Genomic DNA, 15,325 nt, shown 5'->3' with positions numbered 1-15,325 from the left:
ATCCATGCCTTTCAGTCATTCAACGTCGCAGTGTGTGGTTTCACGGTTGCCAGTGTTACCCAAGAGCTTCAATTTACTCTTATAGTTCAGCTATTTATCTCTTATATTTCTCTTCTGGTTCGTCCTGCTTCCACTTCAAAACCGGTCCTGCCCACATGCAGCCGACACGGCATTTCTCGATTCCTATTCGTCCTCTTCCATGTCATGCACTATAATGGCCTGCTAAGCGTAATACATCCAACAAGTACTCGAGGTGCTGCCACAACGGTAAAGTAGCTTTACCACCTTTGCGGGAACCACCTGTGTCTTTACAATAGCTTCTTAAACAGCAAACATCAGAAGCTAAAAATTATCGTGAACACATTAAAGAATACAACTTTTCTCTAGCATTTACTTCCATGGGTGCATAGATAACTCAACCTCCTGGCCATGGACCATACTGTTTTAAAATACACGGGCAAATTTATCACCAAATCTCTCCACTATATGCTAACACTTCTACCTCTCCAGGATATGGACAGTTGTATGTTTTTGACACAGCCCAAGATACTGAAGTATGATTACAAAATAAAGCAAACTCTATATGCAGCGAAAATGTACTTCTCCAGCTAGATTCCATGCTCAGAACCATCAACCCCTTCGCTAAATCATACGAACACATGCATGAAATCGCTCAGTCCAATCCAACAGCATCTGTACGAAGGGTTTTCAAGGAAAACCCTAGGCAGGATTTACGACGATACAATGCCCCGACATGTCACACCAATGTTGCAGCGATTTTCGCCGGAGAAGATGGCGAGCAGCCTTCCGAAAGAGACATTTGCATCTATCCCATAGGCAACTCCTGTAAACAGATTTCCACGCTCAATATGAATTGTGATCCAATGGTTTACCCACTTTTATTCCCTTACGGCACAAAGATTTACGTGTTCCTGATAAAAGAACCGCCAAGCAAATAAGGCTTACTCAATGCCAATTTTACGCGTACAGATTAGCAATGAGGAATGCATTCAGTATTTTGAACTCCAGCGGCAAACTATTCCAATAGTACGTTGTAGATGCATATGTTAAAATAGAGGGCGTACGTCTCAACTATCTCAGATTACATCAACAAGATCTGCGCGTGGAACAATCCAAAGGACTTTCAGACGCACTGCAAGCAAACGCTCCGAGTCTGAGAAGGTATTTAAAAAGATTTCAAAACAATTGAAAAATCAATCATTTCACTGTCAGGAGGATCATCTGCAAGTGGAGAACATTTTCAAACATTTGAAAACTATTCCAGAACAGGCCACCCGCAACTCATCACATTCTGTCGAAAAAGAGGTAACATGATGCTGAAAGAAGTCTCCAAGAACCTCAGTATTTCATCACAGTGCCTACAGGTAGCTTGCCATTTCTGACGTCAAAGTGTGTGAGTTTGCCTTTCTAAAAGGGGCTTGAGAAATTAGATCTACATGGGAGGTGTACCAGGAGGAAGCCTTTGCTGTTTATAAAGAACTTCATGGTAAAACTAATGTTTGCCCATGAATACCTGGGCCGCGGCAAGGACTTCTTGAGCAATGTGCACTGGGCAGGTAAAGGCATTTGGGCATAGTATCAGATGACATGTCTGATGAAAACCAAAAACAGCATTTGACCAGAAGAACTTCATACTAACTATAAAGCATGATGGTGGAAATGTAATGGTTTGGGGATGCTTTGCTGCATCAGGGCCTGGGCAACTCACCAACATAGAATCCACTATGAATTCTTAATTGTTCTAAAGGGTGCTTGTGGATAATGTGAGACCATCTATCTGACAGACAAATAATACATAACCAAAGGTGAACCTTAAAACCTGACCCTAAACATAAAAATAACTCAACAAGGACTGGCTGAAATGAAAGAGATGGAGGGTCTTAGAATGGCCAAGTCAAAGCCCATATCTGAATCCCCACTGATATCCTGTGGGGGTGATGTGAAACAGGCAATGGACACAATACGCCACTCTAATATTGCACAGCTCAATAAATTCTGAATAGTGGATTGGGGGAAAGCATTCTCCAAGTTGAAGTCAGTGACTGCTAGAGTTACAGGAAACTGTTGTTTCTATCAAAAAGGGCAATACAAGGCAATAGAACCAAGGGAGTATTTAACTTTTTTCACAGACGTAAATGGCATATTTGCTCACATTCCAGTTAATAAATATTTCAGTTATTACAAGATCAAATCTTGATTTTTTTTCCTCATATGTTAAAAAACAACATATTTCACTTTGTGTACTAACTTTAACCTATGATTGTATACTCGATACTGAGATTTGTCTCTCTAAGTATATACTGAAAAGTATACACTATATACTTGTATTGCCCTTATCAGGGCATCATTTTTCACTTTCCCATCATTAAGCATCAGAATTATTTCATGTGTCACTTTCAATAATAACCCGTTACAAACAACTATTCACTTAACATTGTCTCATATACCGTATATACAAGTTTTATTGAATTAACGAAACAGACTCTCTTCCCTAAAGATTTTTTCGGAGCCATGTCTCACTAATGAGTGGGTCTGCCATTAAGAAAGAATATCCTCAACAGTGCATCATAAGTTTTTTCCTCATCTTTTGCAGAAATGGCTGATGGCAACCTCGTGACTTTGTCTGCCATTTCTAAAGCTTATTTTATTTTGCCCCTTCTGCTTGTCTTTTGCCTTCCAGTTATCCCATATTTATGTTTTATGTACATTCGTCTAGGTCTTTATCTCTTCATTCATTGAGTATATATTGCTTATGCAGACACACACTGTTTAATAAAAACCATTTATAATGAATGCTGTATTTTGTTGAGGAAAATACTTTTCTGAAATATTACATTTTAAAATTTCTAAAATGATTAAATATAGATTTAATAAAATCTTATAAAATGTTACATTGCCAGTATTCACCAAAGCATTTAGTCACAACAAAAAAGGAATTTTTCTCAGTTTGGCTAAAATGGACAAATAGCATTTAGTGATGCAATTCATGTGCCCTACAGCTAATCATTAAGTAATATATGTGCTATACTTCCAAAATTCAGTAATAAGCATCTTTTCAAATATAAAAATTCTTATGAAGGTTGTCCATTATTTAGTCCTTTACTGTTACATTTGCACTATTCTAAAGTCAAAACTTTCCAAAAATTATAATAAACTCACCAGATTCTTCAGTGTCCTCCTCTTCATCCTCCTCAGGACCATGGACAGGAACTTCGATGTGTTCGCCATCATCCCCTTCTTCTCCCTGGAAAATCTCTTCTGCGATCAGGTCTTTTTCATGACCCTCACGTCCATCCTCCTCTTCCTCATCTTCATCATCAGACACTTTAAGAACACGACGAAATTTTTTCTGTTGGAGAAAAAGCAAATTTGATGAAGATGATTTTCAAAATGTCTTTAAACTTCAAGCAGGTGGAATAGTGCACACAAATATGTAACTATTAGAAATTTCAATTCATATTTTAAAATAGGTTAACGAATATTGTACAAGAAGAAAGTTAACCAAGTTGATTTAATATTTCAAATGTAAAAACAGTGTAAAAAATAAGTACTTACCCTCTTTACTTTTACTCCCAAATTTTCCTCAATGAGGTCAATATCATCATCGTCCAGCCGATCATCAAAGACTAAGAGAGAAAAATAATTTATCATAATATTTTTATACGAACAAGTTTCTAAATTTTGTCCCAGATTGTCTGTTGGTGTGATCATGTTTCGAACAAATCAAGTAGGCTTGTGCTGCCAAAATTAACATGACTATTAATAAATTTAAAAAAATTAAAAGATCCACCTTCCAAAAGGCAATAAAGTATACAACTAATACAGCTTTGTGTTTATTTTTTTTAGGGTCAGAATAACCCCTTAAACCAATCTTATTTAAAAATGCTTTTGTTTTAGGAGTAAATTGCCTCTGCTTATATTAGTTATGTAGTGCAGTGGTTATAATGATGCACATGACTGCAGAAAAATCCTAAGACTGAATCTCAGCTCAGGCACTTTTCTCCCCGTAGTAGAATAGTTTTCTGTCCGAGAGCTCCAGTTTCTTCACTTACATCCTAAACATTTCATGCTAACTGGTAGTTGCAATATAGCTCTTTATATGTGAGTATGTCATGGATGAGCTTATCTTTACATAGTTCTGTACCTTACAAGAATGCAGATATATCCATAGAGACAACTCGTCTGGAGACCAAAAGACCAGAGAAGTCAAAAAGACTCTGAGGCACACACTGCTGCATTACTTAAAAAGTTCATTCCTGATTCAAAAATGTGGTTTCTCCCAATATGGAGGTCATTCTTCTTTTGCTGTATAACAGTATGTTACTTGAAATGTACACATTGATTATTTTTTCACATTTTAGACATTTAGATGTCAATAATTCCAGAAGTAACCCTGGAAGTGCTTACAGCTTAGAGGCTTAAAAAAAACAAAAACTGTGTATATCTTAAAGGAACTGGTGTAAAAAGGTACACTTAAAGTTAGGTGTAAGAAAATCAATAAAATTCTGCTGGCAGAAAGATCAGAGACAGTGAAAGAGGTGTAATGCACAAGTATGGTTTTAGGGTACATTGTTGGTAACTGCAGAAGTGACCCTGTGTGTTAGTTAGGGGCACTAATCTGTTTAGGAAGACCGATTGGAACATAAATTGCTGATCCTCCTCTGTGCTGCCATACTTTTATAGCAAAATGCCACCTACCATGCAATTTTTTACAGTACTTGGTCCTATTTGGGGTCCTATGTATGGTTGTTCCTGGGTACCAATCATGCATGGTTCAAGGTGCATTCACATATGCACATTTACAAGATGACTGTGTACACCAGGTTTGATAAATTAATTTTTTTTTTCTTTTTTTAACATATTTTTCTGTTTTTTGGCAGGCACATATTTTTACACTCAAATTAAAGCAAAAATTTTAAAAGAGAGCCCTGGTGCAGAATTTTCCACTCAAAATGTTTTACATTTTGAATTAAGCGATGCTCAAGCTGTAGTGTTAAATGCAATGAAAATAAAGCATTTAAATGTATCCATTAAGAGCAAATGTAAAAATCTTTTTTATTATATATATATATATATATATATATATATATATATATATATATATATATATATATATATATATATATATATATATATAAACACAACTCAAGTTAGATGAAAATATTAAAATCCTGAATAAGAAATGTTGGGGAAAAAAATAAAAGGCCAAAACCTTTACATTTAGTTTTGAAAGGCACCAATAAAAGGTTCAGCAGTAGCAGTTATCCTGGTTACAGTGTTTTTTTTTTTTTTTTTTGACATGTTATCTTTAATGATATACAGTGGTGTGAAAAACTATTTGCCCCCTTCCTGATTTCTTATTCTTTTACATGTTTGTCACACAAAATGTTTCTGATCATCAAACACATTTAACCATTAGTCAAATATAACACAAGTAAACACAAAATGCAGTTTGTAAATGGTGGTTTTTATTATTTAGGGAGAAAAAAAATCCAAACCTACATGGCCCTGTGTGAAAAAGTAATTGCCCCCTGAACCTAATAACTGGTTGGGCCACCCTTAGCAGCAATAACGGCAATCAAGCGTTTGTGATAACTTGCAATGAGTCTTTTACAGCGCTCTGGAGGAATTTTGGCCCACTCATCTTTGCAAAATTGTTGTAATTCAGCTTTATTTGAGGGTTTTCTAGCATGAACCGCCTTTTTAAGGTCATGCCATAGCATCTCAATTGGATTCAGGTCAGGACTTTGACTAGGCCACTCCAAAGTCTTCATTTTGTTTTTCTTCAGCCATTCAGAGGTGGATTTGCTGGTGTGTTTTGGGTCCTTGTCCTGTTGCAGCACCCAAGATCGCTTCAGCTTGAGTTGACGAACAGATGGCTGGACATTCTCCTTCAGGATTTTTTGGTAGACAGTAGAATTCATGGTTCCATCTATCACAGCAAGCCTTCCAGGTCCTGAAGCAGCAAAACAACCCCAGACCATCACACTACCACCACCATATTTTACTGTTGGTATGATGTTCTTTTTCTGAAATGCTGTGTTCCTTTTACGCCAGATGTAACGGGACATTTGCCTTCCAAAAAGTTCAACTTTTGTCTCATCAGTCCACAAGGTATTTTCCCAAAAGTCTTGGCAATCATTGAGATGTTTCTTAGCAAAATTGAGACGAGCCCTAATGTTCTTTTTGCTTAACAGTGGTTTGCGTCTTGGAAATCTGCCATGCAGGCCGTTTTTGCCCAGTCTCTTTCTTATGGTGGAGTCGTGAACACTGACCTTAATTGAGGCAAGTGAGGCCTGCAGTTCTTTAGACGTTGTCCTGGGGTCTTTTGTGACCTCTCGGATGAGTCGTCTCTGCGCTCTTGGGGTAATTTTGGTCGGCCGGCCACTCCTGGGAAGGTTCACCACTGTTCCATGTTTTTGCCATTTGTGGATAATGGCTCTCACTGTGGTTCGCTGGAGTCCCAAAGCTTTAGAAATGGCTTTATAACCTTTACCAGACTGATAGATCTCAATTACTTCTGTTCTCATTTGTTCCTGAATTTCTTTGGATCTTGGCATGATGTCTAGCTTTTGAGGTGCTTTTGGTCTACTTCTCTGTGTCAGGCAGCTCCTATTTAAGTGATTTCTTGATTGAAACAGGTGTGGCAGTAATCAGGCCTGGGGGTGGCTACGGAAATTGAACTCAGGTGTGATACACCACAGTTAGGTTATTTTTTAACAAGGGGGCAATTACTTTTTCACACAGGGCCATGTAGGTTTGGATTTTTTTTCTCCCTAAATAATAAACACCATCATTTAAAAACTGCATTTTGTGTTTACTTGTGTTATATTTGACTAATGGTTAAATGTGTTTGATGATCAGAAACATTTTGTGTGACAAACATGCAAAAGAATAAGAAATCAGGAAGGGGGCAAATAGTTTTTCACACCACTGTAGTAGACATGTTAAGAAACTAATTTTGAAAACGTAAACACCCACTGTTTCAGAATGTCTTTAGATTTACTCTTTGGCTAACCATATACTTTTAAGCATTCACTAACCTCATAAGCAAAGGGAAAAATACATACTGCGTTTTCTTTTACGATGTCCAGCCTCATCTCCAGAGTCACTGCCTTCTTCCTCATCCTCTTCTTCCTCCTCCTCCTCCTCCTCAACATCATCATCAATCAATCCCCGAAGATTACCATGCTCATCCTGATCCTCTAAATTCTCCTCCTCCTCTTCTTCCTCTGGTGTTGGAGAAGATTTATGCATTAATAAAAAGTAAACTTATATGGTGAAAATTACAAAATTACAAAAATGATTAACTACTGATGATGTAGAGCGTTTTGTCTGTGCTGAAATTCCAAACAGAGAAACCTATCCTGACATCATTAAAAAGATTCAGTATATTGGGACTCGCAAGATTACAAATATTGTTTTTACAGAAGTTCTGAAATAAAAGTGAAACTAATGAAACGGCAACAACTCAAAGAAAAAAAAAAAATCTTAAAAGTATGTATCCGGAAAACCAAACACGGGGGTTGGCAAGCGAAGCGAGTAGGGGGCGAAGCCCCCTAGTATATGTGTGTATATATATATATATATATATATATATATATATATAATATTATATATGTATACAAGATTTGTTTCAGAAAGGTACAGTACAGAAAAAAATTAAACAATAGGACAGCTGGTAATAATGAGAAGCATTTTATTTTCTTTATTGCCATATTTATTACAGATATATATTTTTATACATTAGTTAACGTATGTAATTTAAATAAATTTGATTTATTTTAGTACTTTTATGGTTACTGAACAATAAGCCTACAGAATTTCACTTTGTCAACAAAAAAAAAAAAAAAAAAATTAAACAACACCTGTGGTGTATAGTTTAATAAGACAAATACACTTTAATAAAGGGTATAGAGCTTCTATGAATCTAGTTATGTAAAAGGTGTAAAGGGTTTATTAAAGGGATAATGGAAAAAAACATTGGAATCTTTATTGGAGTCTGCCGCAGTGATATTTTCATAATGAAAACGAGAACTAGAACTAAAAATATTGTTTTTCCTTTTATAAGAACAAGAACTGAAATTAAGGCAGAGAAAATAAAACTAAATAAAAATAAGTGATATGTGAACAAACTAACACAAGAACAAAAATTGAGTAAAAACAAAAAAAACAGCAATAGCATTCTCGTTCAATCCGGTTTAGTCGTGCAGAGGGGTTGTCTGTAGGTCGCCCTGAGCATTCAGTTACATTGCGCTGTTCACTATTTGATGATCTTGTAACTTGGGCTTACTATAGTCATGTGGCACAACTTCCATAAAGGACCGTTGTTTGTTGAGCACATTTGGTTCACCTTGTTGAAGCTGTAAGCACGTATGGTTGACGATGGCAAGTTTTGCATAGATGTTTGCGGTTAGAAAGAGAGAAAGTAACATGTGGAAATACTTTAATTACAGTGCAGATGATATTAAAAGCAAATGTAGCATGCAAGAACAGCTGGATCAGAGCAGTTCAATACAGGGACGTGCAGTCAGGGGAGGCAGGTGAGGCACAGCCACTGGTCATCATGGGGGGGGGGGGGAGAATAATCGTAACATAAAATAAATCTGTCCACTGGTCTGTGCTATAAATTTGTTTTCTGTATGATTCTAATAATTTGATAATTTTTATATTCAAAATCGCTCTATTTGTGCATTTCCTGGTCAAATACATATATATTTTCTAACGGTGTAAAAAGGTGATGCACCGGCTAGTGATCATATTGCAAATCTTCAGGGTTCTCAGGTCAGTAATGTAACAAGGGAATGGATGTTTGGATGTTATGCTTAGTACTTCATGTGCTGTGAAGTAAATATTTTCTAAATTGAGAAGTAGCTGACTATTACATTTAAATTTAAAATAAGCGTTATTAAAGTTTATGTTCTACTGTATCCAATGCTAGAACTGACAACCTAAGAAATTACAAAGGCTTAAAACAATCTGTACATCAGCGAATTCCCCACACCTCCAAAACACCTGTCTGAGAAAGCTCTATTACAATACGAAGTCAAAGGAAAAAAAAAATACAGCAGTTAGCAGCACCAAACAAACAGCAGGAATATTGACATCATCACTGGTTTACAAGTACAAAATTATATGAAAAAATGTACCATCAGTCACCTAGAGCAGATCATTTACTAACTCACCATCATCAACTTCAACAAATTTTTTAGATTTTTTGGGCTGAACTTCTCCATCTACATCATACTCTTCATCAGATTCTTCAGCTTCACTCTCCAAGAAATCTGACATTCTTCTGGCTGAATAACAAAAAAACATAACATACTGTTAATTTAAATAAAAAGATATTCTGGTATTTGTCTCATCATTACCCATTTTGCTGATAAACAGCATATACCTAGCCGACTCATTCACTCACTCGTTAATAAAAACACTATTTCCCATTTACGTAAAAAGCTGAAATTTGGCTATAAAAGGACATTTTAATATATTAATATTTAAGGGTAACACCCCCTCCCTCATAGAAAAACAAAATACCCCCAAGTCTCAAAAAACCCTTGATGGATTTGATTGAAATTTGGTGATGTAGAAAAAACAAAATTAGGTGACACTTTTTTTATTTGTTGATTTGTCATTAATAATACTGTAGCGAGTGGAACATTTTAACACACCAATTAAAGTGAAAGGAGCAAAGTTCACCAAACCTTAAAAGAAGCAGCCAGGCGCTGTGGCAGTGAGCATTTTTGCACAGATGATCCAGAAAGAAAGGTATTTGATACATTACCACCCTATCCCCTTCACCTTAACTGGAACCTTGTTACATGTGACAATAAATATCAGAAACGGATTACATCATTCATAACCTTACACTTTTGAAAAGCCAAAATTGTTGTCAACCATTATGCAGTGGATATAAAAAGTCTACACACCCCTGTCAAAACCACAATTTTGTGTAATAAAAATGAAGCCAAGATAAATTTTGTCAGAACTTATCCCACCTTTATTGCAAAACTGCAATATATACAAAGGCGGTGAAAACAAATCAGAATCTTTTTAGTGAAAAAAGGGAGAAAAGAAATCATGAAAAACCTGGTTGCATTGGTATGCACACCCCTTAATAATCAAGGATGTGGTCAGAATCAACCAATCGCAATAAGTCTCATATTAAATAGTAGTAAGTATACACTTGCCTTCAATTCATGTGGCTCTGATTGAGCTCAGATAAAATTAGTCTGTTCCTGTAGGATTATTATGAAATTCTCTTGGTTGCAACATACTCCAAAAGCCATGGTCGGCAAAGAGCTCTTATAACATGAACGAGATCTCATCATTGAAACATATCAATCAGGACAGGGGTACAAAAAAGTTTCCAATGCATTAAACATCCCATGGAATACAGTGAAGACAGTCATCGATAGGTTTGGGTCTTGAGAACTGGTTCCAAATTTCCAAAAACCAAAGTAATTGAAAAGACATTTGAATTTCAGTTCCATTTATTGATTCCAACACATGCATTTTCAATCAGCTATATAACTAATGCCATGCACTCACACCATGAAGCATCTCAGCATAAAGATTTACTTTGTGGTACCCGTGAGCGATCAGTTGCAAACCCTTGGCTTTGAAGAGGCTGTCTATAGCTTTTGCTAAATGAGAAACTTGCCTTGCAAGGTTAAGGTTAATGCAAATTTTAAAGAAAAGTATTGTTAAGCTGTTGTGTTAGCTGCTCACAGACACTTTCTGTCTAGTGTGAGTGGAGCACTTCCTGGTGACATGAACCGAGCTTGCACATGCTCTTTCTCAGGCCCCCACCTTCCCTGTGCAATACTGCATCACATCATATATTAACAGTGCGTCAATTTGTTTTACTCGACTTAGCACGTGAACTGTGAATCACAGCAAATTCTAAAAAGTGTGGATATATATTTCAATAAAGGAAATAGTGACATTGCAAAAAGCAGCAACTTTGGCAAGATAATTTCTTGCAAGGGAAGCTGTACAACAAACATGTCAAAAAATTTACTACAGCAAAGCATTAATTTAAAAGAATGTACTGCATTCAATGTCTTACAGGCAACCAGCCCAAGTACCTCAGCTAGCCGTAGCTCATCGGACTCTGGTAACATGATAAAACCTAACTGGTAACGGTATAAGCAACTTTTATTTTGAACTGCAAGACAGCAAGTTAGCTCTCATTTAATAGACAATATTTTTCTTAGATGATTGTTCGTGAAGCTTTGGTTTCGCCACTTCTGTTTTACTTCCAGTGAAGGCAAGGATCCCAAGCTGTGACACTCCATACAGTTTAGCAATGAAGGCAAAGATACCTACAGAGAGAACCGAAGAGTGTCACAGAGCGGTCACGGCATTTGTGGAGAAAGGGCTACACTCTTTCAGTTGTTGAATCACTGTTATTTCGGTATGCAGGAAAAGTAAGTAATAAAACATTAGTGCTGGGCGGTATACCGGTTCATACCAAAAACCGTTTATTTTTATTAAAATCCATTATCATTCTTATACTGGAACACTGGTTTAAATAGCCTAAACAACATTCGGAACATGGCGCTGTGGGAAATTGTTTAAGGGGGGGGGACCTTTTTCACTGCTGCAACACTAAACAGGCATGCAACGGAGTACATGCGTTACTGGAGGTATTGAGCGGTGAAAATGGACAGAGAACATTCCTAAACGGAAGCTGTAGCAGACGATAAAGTTGAACATGATGGCACAGAAGACCTTTTGACGAAAAAAGGTGCTGTGTCTGTCGTCTGAAGATACTTTGTTTTTAAAAGTTCGGATGTGGACCATAATGTTCAAATGTGGGAATACTGTTTCTATACTTCTGGATAATACTGCAAGCCAAGTTGTACTTGTTTTACTTTTTTTTCCAATACTGTGTAATAGTGTAACGATGCCTGTCCCCTACAGACTCCCTCTTCCCACATGGGAGTCTGTTGAACCAACACCATCGATAGTTATGACCGAGATGAGCTGAGAAATCTCACTGAGGCCAGGGGATGGTGGAAAGTGCTCAAGTGCTTTTGTTAAAAACAGTCAAAGTGTCCATTGTGTAGTGTTCAGAACAATACAGTACCCAAATAAATAGCAAATCCATAAAACCAGTGAAACGTGGAGATAAAATCCATAATAAATAAATCCATTAAAATAGAGGTTAAAATGCAGTCTCTCTCCTCGCCCGATCACAGCACATCACCTTCTGTCTCCACAGCTCACCCTTCACTCGCGTTGCTGGCAGAGCCTTTGCAGCACGAACTGCTTTCTGCCAACCCCCGTCTTGGTTGCTGCCACACTGCGCAGCCAGACTGTCCGAGGTCAGCACATCTCCCGGCTTCCTTCGCCCTCACTTAGTCGCTCCTCAGATCCATTGGGAGGTCTTACATTTCGCTCGCCCCACTCTACACGCTTAGTCAGTGGGGTGAACCAGCCCCTAGATCGCCTCAGCCTGCGCTCCCTCACGAAGCCCCAGCTTGTGTTGCCTTCACCTTCCTGGTGTCTGGATCGTCTCCCATGACTCCCTTTTTCCTTCTTTAACCTCCTTGTGTTCTATCTTTTCTTTTTTCCTTCCCCCTGTCCTGCCAGCCCATAAATATACGTCTCTGTGGGAACAGCGCCTTATTCACACACCGCAGTTAGCCGATCAAGCAATTGTGAACAATCGGGTGCAACTCACCCCAAGCACCTTAGCAACTCCCTGTGGTCGTGCAATCGCGCCCATGGAGATGGACGCGGCAAACTGGATTTATAAACTGACCTTTTTTTTTTTTTTGAAGCCGCAGACCTACTATACCACAAATAGTATTATAAATGCAAGTTGTAGTTTTATTATTTATGTATATGGCTTAGTTTGAAGCAAGGTTCGTATTAATGCAATTTGCCTTAATGAAGGTTCAGTTGGTAAAGATGTCATCACCAAGTTGCACTTGTTTTATTTTATTTTGGTGAATACTGTGTAATGTACCTGGGCTTGAAGTTTTGAAGTAATAGTATTAGTACTGGAAGTTGCACTGTTATTTGTTAATTTAAATATTATGCAGTTTAATGATGGTAAAGTTGTTTAAAAAGTCACTTTAACGTGTCAGTGGACAGAGATTGTTAACATTAACAGAAAGTCTAGTTGGTTTTCAAAACATATTTACTATGTATTCCTTTTCTAAGACATGTTCAGTGCAATAAAACTTTTGACAAGCACCTCTGGATATTTTACTAAGTCTAAATGCCTCCTTGGATGGTTGACAATATGTTGTCAAATTTATTGTTTAAGTTGTTTGCAAAATTTGTTCGATAAAAAGGTTCTATATTTTGACTGCAACTGTCATGCAATGTGATTCCTTCTCTTGTTCCCCATTCCTTGAAAACTATCACTTTATGGGGCTATGCAAACCTGTATTAATACATGTGTGCACATTAAAATTTTTTTTGTACAATGTACAATTCTCATGACAGTGGAATAGGTTATTCTTAGTTATTACTTAGCAATAATTGCAGTGGAAAATGTGGTTAACTCATGCATGGGAAAAAAAATACCGTAGAATACTATGAAACCGGTACAATTTTGAAAAATACCGTGATATAGAATTTTGGTCATACCGCCCAGCACTAAAACATACAATAAACTATAATTTGATAATCGTATTTATAGCCAATTCTAGTTTTATTTTGAATTTTTATTTGCAAGGAGATGACAAAGGCCCTGAATCCAAAGTACACTTCCCCCTTCTAGACATATTTTGTCTAATCATTTGGAGGCAGAGATGCCAATCCTAATATCAGAGCTCAATGAAGTCAGCAAAGTAGCTTTATCCAGAGACAACTGGACAAGTATTTCTCAAGATCATTATATCACAGTGACAGCACATTACATCACTGAAGGCAAATTGAGAAAAAGTACTGGTTGCTCCCTACATGTGACAACAATCAGGCAGAGTGGTGGCTCTGAGGCTAGAGATCTGCACTGGCAAACGGAAGGTTGCCGGTTCGAATCCCGTAAATGCCAATAGGGACTCTGCTCTGTTGGGCCCTTGAGCAAGGCCCTTAACCTGTAATTGCTTAGCGCCTTGAGTAGTGAGAAAAGCGCTATATAAATGCAAAGAATTATTATTTAAGAATTATTATTATTCTTCATATGTCTGGGTTATGGGGTAGGGAAGCAAGATGAAATCCATTTCTTACATGGAAAAACATCCAAGCCTGGCTAAACTTTGCAAAAATGTATGTTCAGTCTCCCACAACCCATGTAGAAAAAAAAATGTATTATGGTCTGATGAGATCAAGGTTGAAATATTTGGTCATAATTCCCACAGCTATGTTTGATGCAAAAATAACAGCACATTGTCAAAAGAACACCATACCCACAGTGAAGCATGGAAGAGGCAGCATCATGCTTTGGGGCTACTTTTCTTCAGCTGGAACTGGGGCTTTAGTCAGGGTAGATGGAATCATGAATAGCACGAAGTATCAGTCTAATTTGGCACAAAACCTTCAAGCATCTTCTAGGAAGCTGAAGATAAAGAGGAACTTCACCTTTCAGCATGACAACAACCCAAAGCAAAAACATTTTTGGATTTCAATTAGTAAAATAAATATGTATTAAAGCACCTGTATGAACACATATTTCATCTGGACTCAAGGTCTTATTTTTTTATTTTTGTTGTGGACAACTAATTAGAACTGTATGCCTAGCTTAGTCTCTGTAGCAATGAAAAAAACAATTAAATAAAACCAAAGAACTGCCACTGCTTTTAACTGTGGCAAACAATATCACCATTTTAGGCTGTATACAACCCTGTAATATGTATGTTCAAGTATAAAAATATTTCTTTACAGAAATCAAAGCACAAAATTATTCTAAACGGTAAATATGCATATGAGAACAACAGTGAATGATTTACAGGTTTATAGGATCAGTGTGGCATGTAAACTACAGTGAAGTTCTTACTTACATGTACTGATCAACACATCACCACTCTAGAATTTAATGTAGTTTATTACATTTCATGTAGCCCATGATTCTGAAAATATCAACCATTAAATCCTCCAGATGAGAAACCCTTCAGATTTTTCACAGCCGTGCACAAATATGCCTTAAAACTGATTTTCACACAAGCCCTAAAAGTATACATGGAGAACCCAGCTAAACAAACAAAACAAAATTATCATATTTGATCATTTATTTATTGAGGAATACCATCTTTCATCTTAAGCAGGCAATTTAAAAATCTAATTGGAAAAAGTACAACTAAGGCATACCATGACAACCAGTTATTCACCCTCTGTACAATGATGT

The 15,325-nt window shown here is 37.0% G+C and overlaps 1 protein-coding gene across 1 annotated transcript in view; it reads right to left on the bottom strand.

Moving 5' to 3' along the window:
• Positions 1-15,325, bottom strand: part of supt6h (SPT6 homolog, histone chaperone and transcription elongation factor) — a 99,234-nt gene that overhangs the window by 74,379 nt on the left and 9,530 nt on the right. The window contains exons 2-5 of the mRNA XM_051930547.1: positions 9,207-9,320; positions 7,092-7,253; positions 3,577-3,647; positions 3,181-3,370 (exon numbers count right to left, since the gene is read on the bottom strand). Coding sequence (XP_051786507.1) covers positions 3,181-3,370; positions 3,577-3,647; positions 7,092-7,253; positions 9,207-9,312 — 529 coding nt within the window. The 5' untranslated portion in view covers positions 9,313-9,320. The remainder of the gene's footprint in view (positions 1-3,180; positions 3,371-3,576; positions 3,648-7,091; positions 7,254-9,206; positions 9,321-15,325) is intronic.

This window comes from Erpetoichthys calabaricus, chromosome 8, assembly GCF_900747795.2.
Source record: "Erpetoichthys calabaricus chromosome 8, fErpCal1.3, whole genome shotgun sequence".
Classification (NCBI taxonomy): Eukaryota; Metazoa; Chordata; class Cladistia; order Polypteriformes; family Polypteridae; genus Erpetoichthys; species Erpetoichthys calabaricus.
The sequence above is the reverse complement of the archived record's forward strand: the minus strand, read 5'-3'. Positions and strand labels throughout refer to the sequence as shown.